The sequence below is a fragment of the Pithys albifrons genome, chromosome 9, assembly GCF_047495875.1.
Source record: "Pithys albifrons albifrons isolate INPA30051 chromosome 9, PitAlb_v1, whole genome shotgun sequence".
NCBI lineage: Eukaryota > Metazoa > Chordata > Aves > Passeriformes > Thamnophilidae > Pithys > Pithys albifrons.
This window is the reverse complement of record NC_092466.1, coordinates 13,836,589-13,845,724: the sequence shown is the minus strand read 5'-3', so window position 1 is coordinate 13,845,724 and position 9,136 is coordinate 13,836,589. Positions and strand designations below refer to the sequence as shown.

Below are 9,136 nucleotides of genomic sequence, written 5' to 3'. Positions count from 1 at the left end.
GCTCACTCAGCTACAAGGTCCCAGCAGTCAGAACAGCAACTGTCATGGGTCCCACCTGTTTTGTGCAGTCTCCTTATGGACGTGGAGAACACCTTGACCCATTGGAAGGCAAAAGGATTTGACACCAGGGTCTTTACTAGTGGATATGAGAAGTCCCTGCAGTAGTTTGTATTTCATCTGCTAGAGAAGACTGTGACACTCCTAACTCCACTGTTAGACTGCATATGTATGGCAGTGCTGACTGCACGAGTGAGGAAGCCAGGATAAGCTGCACTCCACTTTTCCAAGACAAAAGAGAACTGCAGAAAACTCTATAATCAGCAATAAACATTAGAGTAAATCATTAAACCCATGCCATGCACATAACTAAGCAGAGCTGAAAATATCTGAGTTATATGATCAGTTACGCCCAGCAGCAGAAACCTGATTTAAGATATTGTAATGCAGAGCAACAGATATTGAGGAAGAGGTAAAATACAATTTTTTTTGTGAGGAGTACGTGAAATACCTGAGGAAAAAAGAAAACAAACAAAAAACCAAACCAAGGAGAGGATTTCTGCATTGACAATGTGAGCCAGGCAGCCCAGCCCTGGATGGTTGGCAGCCCACAGCCTGCACAAGGCTCTCTGCATAAGTTGTTTGGATGATCCAAGTGTTGTGGCCTCACCATCACTGACTTAAGATGGGCTTCAAGAAAACTGAGTCCTTTTGGGAATGCTACCTGTGAGCAGATTTAAGTGCTGGAAAAAAATAGGTGTGAGCCAGGTCTCTCACCAAGTCTTTCACCCAAGTGTGTGCATAGCTCCTCTCCCTTTTCACTGACTACTGTCTTCACTGACTGACATCCTCATTCCTCCTATGCCCCATGGGATGGATATATGGGGCTAAGGTGGGGCACATACATGTGTGAGTTGATCCTATCACCAATCCCTGATTGCATACCCAGGAACAGTCTGCTCCTACAGTGGGGCAGTGCTCTGCCTTCATCTGGACTCTCCTCACTCCCGAGTGAAATGGATGTTTTTCCCATGGGGTTTCTGCCCCCATCAATGCCATTGTAAGCACAGCTGCAGGGGCATGAGCTCCTGTGCACAGCTGCCAGGGTTGCTTCCATGTCTGCAGAATCTTTTTCATAGCTGCTGTTATGATTAATTTGTGATACCAAGGAGATGTGAATTCCAGCACTCGTTCTCCCCATTTGTCTGGTCCTTTGAAACAGCTGTCCAGGAAACCTCCCTGTCTGACTATCTAGGAGCCACTCTGGCAGTCACACTTGTACCACCTGAGCTAGGACCAAATCCCCTTCACTACTACACACCCCACAGTCATAGTCAGTCCAGTGTGTGTGTGTGTGCACCTGTGTGTTTGCGTGCCTTTTTGTCTCTATGTGTGTCTGCCTGACTCTGTGTCTCCACCTGCCCTTTTCTGTCTGCTTCCTTCTGTGTTTCTGCCTCCCCTTGCCAGTGCATCTATGTGTGCATCTGTGTGTGTCTCTGAATGGCTGCTTGTCCCTTTATCTGTCTGGCTCTGAGCATGTGGACGTGTGTGTCTCACTGTGAATGTGTCTAACCCTTTTTGCATGCCTGCGTCTCTTTGTGTGTGTGTGACCTTGTCCATCTGTCTGTGTACGTTTGCATGCTCTTTCTGTATCTCTGTGTCCGTCCATTCCCGTCTACACATCCATCCATCCATCCATCCATCCATCCATCCATCCATCCATCCATCCATCCATCCATCCATCCATCCATCCATCCATCCATCCATCCATCCATCCATCCATCCATCCATCCATCCATCCATCCATCCATCCATCCATCCATCCATCCCCCTGCCCCGCCCGCCGCCACAGCTCTTCAGCACCGCGGGGCACGGACAGCTCCCTCTTCTCCTTGCCTGGCGGCACCGCGCACGGCGGCCATTGCACCGCGCACCTCACGGCACCGCACGGCACCGCTCCCCCTCTCCGCCGGAGCGCTCCACTCCGCCCCGCGCCCTCTCCGCGCTGCGCCGCGCCCCGCCCCGCCGTACATAAGCGCCGGCGGCGCCCCCGGTCCCGCTCCGCCGCCATGAGCTACAGCGCGGAGCCGGCGGCTCTGGCCGCCTCCTACCGCCACCTCTTCGCGGAGGCTCCGCGGCGCCCCGAGGTGCCGCCGGCTCGGCGGGCGCGTCCGGGAGCGGAGCCGGCGGCGCTGCGGGAACGCGGCGCGGAGCCGCGGCTGGCGCGGGGCAGCGAGAAGGAGCAGCTGCAGGGCCTCAACGAGCGCTTCGCCGGCTACATCGAGAGGGTGAGGGCGTTGGAGGAGCGGAACCGGGCGCTGGCGGCGGAGCTGGCGGCGCTGCGGCAGCGCTCGGACGAGCCGCGCCGGCTGGGGCAGCTGCTGGGCGGGGAGCTGCGCACCCTGCGCGCCCGGCTGGAGGAGGTGCACGGGGAGCGGGCGCAGGCGATGCTGGAGCGGGCGCGCCTGGCCGAGGAGACGCAGCGGCTGCGGGCGCGCTGCGAGGAGGAGGCACGGGGCCGCGCCGAGGCGGAGCGGGCGCTGCGCTCCCGCCAGCAGGCAGCCGAGGCGGCCGCCCGCGCCCGCGCCGACCTGGAGCGGCGGGCGGCAGCGCTGCGGGAGGAGCTGGCGGAGCTGCGCAGCGCCCACGCCGAGCAGCTCGCCGAGCTGGGCGCCGCGCTCCCGGTCTCGGCCCCTGCCCCGGCCCCGCGGCCCGACCTGGCCGCTGCGCTGCGGGAGCTGCGCGCACAGTACGAGGCGCTGGCGGCCCGCAACCTGCAGGCGGCCGAGGACTGGTACCGCGCCCGCTGCGCCCGCCTGCACGAGCGGGCGGCCCGCAGCCAGGAGGCCGTGCGTGCCAGCCGCAGGGAGGCCGGCGAGTGTCGCCGCCAGCTCCAGGCGCGCCTGGTGGAGATGGAGAGCCTGCGCGGTGCCCACCAGTCCCTGGAGAGGCAGCTGCAGGAGCTGGAGGAGCGGCACAACGCCGAGGCCGCCGGTCTGCAGGTGAGCCGGGCGGCGCCGGGAACCGTCACCGTCCCCTCCCCTGGCACCGGGCAGCGCCGCGCACTGTGCGGCACCGAGCATCCTCCTCCCGTGCAATCCGCGCCAGTCGGCACTTCCATCCCAGCAGCCATCCCCCGTAATATGTAGCACTGGGCATCATCCCACGCTGCCCTCCGGCGCTGTGCCGCACCGGCACATCCGATCCTGCACTCCCCAGCCCCTGGTGCTGTGCAGTGCTGAGAATCTCCGCTGCCTGCGAAATCCTGCAGAGCATCTTCGTCCTCTGCATCACCCACTCCCGTAGTTCTGTGCAGCGCTGGGCACCTCGGCCCAATGTGATGCCACCCCTGCCCACCGCGCATGGCCCAGCAGCCTCACTATCCCGACCCGTGCTACCCGCAACATCCTCCAGCACGGCACGGCACGGCACGGCACTCACCCCTCTTGCCTTGCACGGCACCCACCCTGCAGGGGCAGTGCCCCCACAGTGCTGCGCAGTGCCAAGTATCCTTGCAGCCTTCCTGCCACCCAGCATAGCGTCTCTCTGCCCTGCACACAGATCCTGCCCTACACCACGATGTTGTGTTGCCTGTTGCCTTCACCCTTTATCCATAGGCAAAACCAGAGACGGCAGTTTACTGGGAAACAGGAAAGGACATCCCCTTCCTGCAGGGGACATCCCTGCACATGGCAGCACTGTTTGGGGGCATCGCTCCATCCTGGCCCTTAAGGATGTTCCTGTCCCTTAAGGATCAGGTCCACAATTGCTCACCCATCATTGTGGGTAATTCCTCGAAGCTGTCTGCCGAGGTTTGGCCCCTTGCCCTGTGGCCTGGCTCTTGGCATCTGCACTGCAGAAATTGGAGCTCTGCAAAGGTTAAGTCTGAATTTGCAGACAGATCCCAGCATTTTTTATGTCTGTGGAAAGACTCACATGGGACACTGAGTGCTCCATATCTCATTCCATTACCGCAGTATTGCTGCATTTTCTTGCTACAGGGAAATGTCCATGATTTATAATAAAATAAATCTTGAAATTGTTCTATTACATGGCTATTAAATGACCTGTGGTTTCTAAATCAAGCCATTTCCTTCTAAATACTGAAGCAGCTGCCTTAAATCATACCCAAGTAATGCCTTGTCATTTCTAAGGCCAAATTTTCCCAGGCACTCAAGAATTTGTGACTTTGATCCAAGATGCTTGCAATCTTCCTGAAAAGTTGAGGCAGTCTTCAACAATTATTTTGGAAATAGGCAATATACAATATTCTCTATAGTGGGTTAAAAAATTGCACACAGCAGTCTCCTTAAATGGTCTTGATGTCATGTGAAAGGGAGATTCTAGCAGCAACCTATCAATTGGAGAAAAAAAATGCATCTGGATTGAATAGCACCATAACTGAAATTGCTTTATCAACAGCATAGCAGTATTTTCCTTTATGACCCTTAGGATTTGCTTTATGTGTAGCATTACTTAGGACTCTTTTGAACAATATGCATGTGTAGCAGCTAAATAATTTCCCTGGCTGCAACCAGTGGAAAAGGAAGCAAGTGTGTCTTTAGAGAAAATATTCCTGTTGTCTGAGCTTTTAAAACATTGCTACAGACTTCTAAAGAAGCGCCTTGTCTTTATGGTCAAATCTGAACCAACATGAGAGTGTTTTGGGTTGCAATGGTGTAAGAAGGGGGTTTTATTCAACCAGCTGATAGAGCTGGTGTGTGGAAGAGAGGTGCAAACAGGACAAATACCCATTCCAAAAGAGCTTTTTGTTCTTGTGGACTGCAGGCAGAGAGAAGACAGCTGAAGGCACAGAGTCACAGCAGCAAGAGTGGAGCTGTCCCAGGGTGGGGTCACCCTGAGTTCTTCACTCCTGTCACGCATGGCTCAGTGTAGCAACAGCCTGTCTGCATCAGAGCAGAGGTTTTAATCTACAACAGTGACATCCATGCATGTCCTGGGGCTTTTCAGTTCACACCCCAATGATCTCCTCTGAGGCACAGCTTCATGCAGCTCTCTTGCTGTGGAAGATGGTCAGGGCAACATAGGTCAAGGCAGAAACCCCAAGGCTGGATGTGCCCAGCTAATTTGACCTGTGAGACACCCTGTGCTGTGTTCAGGATGAGCTGTCACTGCTTCCCCAAGGGCACTGCTGAGACTGGGCTCGCTGGATCAGGGTCAGCACTGCTGCTTGGGCAGCTCCACCTCTGTCTCTGCACTATGCACAAGGAAGGTTACACAGGACAGGAAGGAGGGGACACGATGGGAATGAGGATGAGGACAAGATGGGGATGATATGGCAGGACAAAAATCGTTTGCTGGAACAAAGGATCTGGAAGCAATTGCCAAAGCCTGGCTGTGGGAGTGGGTGCAGGAAAGTGGAGGCTGGCAGTGGCCATTGCAGGGATTTGCAGGCGTGGCTACACCATAAGTTAAATGCAAACTGCTGACTCATTCCTGTTCCAAATCATGCTCCTCTGGTGGCACAGCAAGCAGCTGGCAGCAGGAAACCTTCTGATAGAGAAGAGTTGGTTTCACTGTTTTCAGGCAGCTTCTTGGATACTTGGATGCATATGGGAGAAAACCAATCTGCTTGTTTTCTGAGAAAAAAAACAGAAGAGATTAGTTTCCTTTATTAGCAGGAAATCTGGCCTCAGAGTTCTCCACATCACAGGTAGAACTGGATATAATGGGCAAAAGGCAGGGCAAAGCTGATGGGAAGGATGCTAGAAGATTGTCCAGCTGAGCACCCCACCCTGGGGCTCTGAGGCATTTTCTGGGGAAGGTGTCAGACTACCCCTCCTGGAGGGGAGTGCTGGCAGCACTCTCTCTCCTTCCACCACCTGGACAGGTGTCCCAACCCTCCTTAAGCCCCATGGATGCAGATGACAGTCCTTCTCTGCTTCTGCAGTGCTGGGTGCTCTCACTTGTCCTGTGAGCCACTGCCTGTTTAAGCCCAAAATTTCCCTTTCCTCTGTAGCAGCCTGCCTTGTCCCCCCCACAGGACTGGGGGTTCCACCACCATGCACTATGTGCCTGCCTCACAGACTCTGCTGCAGAGGGGAAACTATATAAATCCATCAATGTCTAAAGCCTCCCCCACTGCACACAGTCACAAGCCATGCTCAGTCTCAAGCCATGCTCTGCCTGCTTCTTCATCCCTGTTAGCATGAGATTTCATGGTCCCAAGCTCCTGGTAGGATGTGCCATCATGGACCAACTGCCCATTGCATCTTCCCTGTCTTTGCAATGGGCAGGGCAGAAAACCTGTGGGAGAAGCCCCCTGTTCTGAAACACAGCCTTGAGTGTCCTTGCCTTTTCAGGACACCATCGGGCAGCTGGAGGATGACCTGCGAAACACCAAAAACGAGATGGCTCGACACTTGAGGGAGTACCAAGACCTGCTTAATGTCAAGATGGCCCTTGATATTGAAATAGCTGCCTACAGGTAAGGTTGCTCTATTCCTGCTCTGCCTGGCCACCTCCCAAGCCTAATGCCCTCACCCCACTAGGCTGAGATGTTTTCAAGGGCCCAGAAAATACCTGAGTATGCACTCAAGGAGCACCACGGTTGTGTTGCTAATCTTCCCTGCCTGGCCTTGCTGTGCTCCTTCCTGGGAAGCAGCCATGGCTCCATGTCATGCCTTGATCCAGCAGCTGAGAACTGTGTTGTCCAGCCACCCCAAAAAACAGAGGTTTTCAATGGACAAATAGGGTTGGAAACTTGTCTCTTTTGCAAAGTCAAACTAGATGCAAAAGGCAGAGTCCCTGTGGTTTGGGTATTTATTTCCCTGGCATTCCTAGAAAGTTACTCTCATGCACCCCATATTGGAAATGCTCCATAAATTATTGACCAAAATATGATTTTGAACCAGTTTCATAGTGCGGTGTGACATGGGGTGATGGTCTGGAGCACTCGGACTTTCCTGCAGGGCACAACTTGCCCTCAAGTTTTGCAGATGTTTCACACCCCAAGACTAACCTCTACCCTTGTAATGTGCTTGCAGGAAGCTGCTGGAAGGAGAGGAGACCCTCTTCAACATGGGAAGTGTTGGCCTTCCAGCACTCAATTCCCTTCCCAGCCCCACTTACTCCTTCCAGCCAAGAAGCTTTAGTTCCTCTACTCTGTCTTTCAAGGAGGAGGAGCAAGGAGAGGTTATTAAAGTGACCTCTAAAATATCATCCAGCAGGGCTGAGGTGATTGAAGGGACCATAACCTCTGTCAAGAAGAGAGGGAGGTTAAACCTGCATGGAGGAATCATTGCAAATGCAAAAATGTAATGACTAGGACTGTTTGTATGCATTTGAGGGGGAACAGTCTCCACTCGGCCTTTAAATTGCTCCTCTGGGCACGAAGCCACACTGCACTTGTGGGAAGCCCCCCTTAGAAACACATAACCCCCCAGGAATGGCTTCCTTGCAGTCCTGCCACACAGAGGCCGAGCTTGGCACATTGCTCCCTTTTAAATGGGGTGGAGGCACAGCAGAACAGGTAGATAGATGCATGTTGGTCGTTGTTGTGGTAGCATATGGATTTGTAGCACCTTCCCTCCCTCCTCCTGTGGCAGGTGAGGGGGAGCTGGCTGGGCCTGCTGCTGAGCCAGCTCTGGGGAGGGCAGGGGAACAACTCAACATGTTTACTATCACTAGTTTCAAGGCTACAGACCTTCATCACTATACAAATCCATGTACAGATAAATTCTTCCCCACTCCTCAAGCTGTAGCCATCCACTTTTAATCCCAGAAGCACAGAAATAGCCATACTGGACTGTAATCACACTTGAGGTCTGGTCTGAGTATGTTTTGAACTATGAGTGTTAATTTTTTTTTTGTCCTGACTACTCTTGTTTTCTGGCACTATTAGTCCAGTCAGGCACACGGTGTTTATAAGGAGCAGGCAGAGGGCAGGGAACCAGTACACTGGAGGTGAAGGCACCACTGTGCCACAGTGTGCAGCACCTTGTCTGGTATCACTGGCTCCAAGATAAGCAGGGTATGAAGGCCCCTTGTTTGGCTGCACTGTCTTCACATGAAAACCCTGTGCCCAGATTAGCATCATGCCCCAGCCGGCACTGGGAAGCTGCAGGATTTGAAACACCAGCCCACAAAGCATCCTTGTCTCCGCTCTAACTGTTCCAAAATTTGTGTGCCAAATTTGATATAGGATTTAATGACCATAGGTTTCCTTCAATGCCTTAAATTGCCAGCGATCGCTTTTGCAAGAGCCAGAGACTCCGCGTGTGCATGTGTTGCGTGTTAGTACCCTGGCAAGGTTATTATCACGAGACCTCACTGCCCTTGTGGCAGTGCCAGAGTAGTTCCTGGAACCAGCAAATTGTTTGCTCGCACTCTTTTCTCTTCTATTGTAAGGCACAAGTTAATAATTAAAAAAAAAAAAAAGCTGTGTGGATCAAACTGAGCTGTTCTGTCATCTTTGCTGCTGTTTCACCTCAGGAACACAGGTCAGTGTCTGGCCCACAAACTGGTTCAGTGCCCAATGGTCCCTTTGGGCCCCTGCAAAGAGCTTGGTGTTGGGGTGCAGCTGCCAACCCCTGCTGCTGGGGCTGCAAGGTGAGCCTGGTCCCACTGGTGGCAGTGGGGCATGTCTGGGGCTCACCCCAGGTGCCTGTCACAGTGGCCCTGCTTTGTAGAAGAGTTTTTGGCCACTTGGCTGAGGGATCAAGATCTGTCATGGCCAAGCACACCCTCATTTGCCCAGAAAATGGACTTTGAGGCTTTGATTTGCATCACACTCCTGACAGCTCAGTCCCAAAGTACCCATTCATTTCTTCTCCATCCTGCCTGTGCGCTCAGGGGTTACAAACAGTCTCTTGCTTTGCATGCACAAGTGAAGATAAAGCGATTTGCACAACAGCAGGTGGAAGAAGGGAGGATGCACACACTTCCAAGTAAACCCAGCACAGGTGCCCACAGAGCTGCTGTGACCAGCATTGACTTATATTGGGAAGATGCTCATGCTCTGCTTGAGATGTGTCTGTAGAGGGAAAGAGCAGAGGCAGCTTCCCACTGAGTGTCCTTGCCAGCAGCAGACTCCTATTGCCTTCCCATTCCAGCTTTGTCGCACCAGAGCCCCAGGGACACAGCGTAACCATCACAGGCTTCTCCACTAGTGCTGCAG

General features: G+C 53.6%; 1 protein-coding gene across 1 annotated transcript; it reads left to right on the top strand.

Moving 5' to 3' along the window:
* The first annotated feature begins 1,988 nt into the window (after positions 1-1,988).
* Positions 1,989-8,511, top strand: INA (internexin neuronal intermediate filament protein alpha). Its single transcript, XM_071563948.1, has 3 exons — positions 1,989-2,999; positions 6,321-6,445; positions 7,005-8,511. The coding sequence occupies exons 1-3, from the start codon at positions 2,067-2,069 to the stop codon at positions 7,276-7,278; spliced, it is 1,332 nt and encodes a 443-aa protein (XP_071420049.1). The 5' UTR covers positions 1,989-2,066; the 3' UTR covers positions 7,279-8,511.
* The last annotated feature ends 625 nt before the right edge of the window (positions 8,512-9,136 follow it).

Bases quoted from the DNA above. Each gene is read 5' to 3' on its own strand.
- INA (XM_071563948.1), top strand. From the start codon at position 2,067: ATGAGCTACAGCGCGGAGCCGGCGGCTCTGGCCGCCTCCTACCGCCAC. The intron at 3,000-6,320 runs GTGAGCCGGGCG...TTGCCTTTTCAG, and splicing joins CCGAGGCCGCCGGTCTGCAG to GACACCATCGGGCAGCTGGA. The intron at 6,446-7,004 runs GTAAGGTTGCTC...ATGTGCTTGCAG, and splicing joins ATTGAAATAGCTGCCTACAG to GAAGCTGCTGGAAGGAGAGG.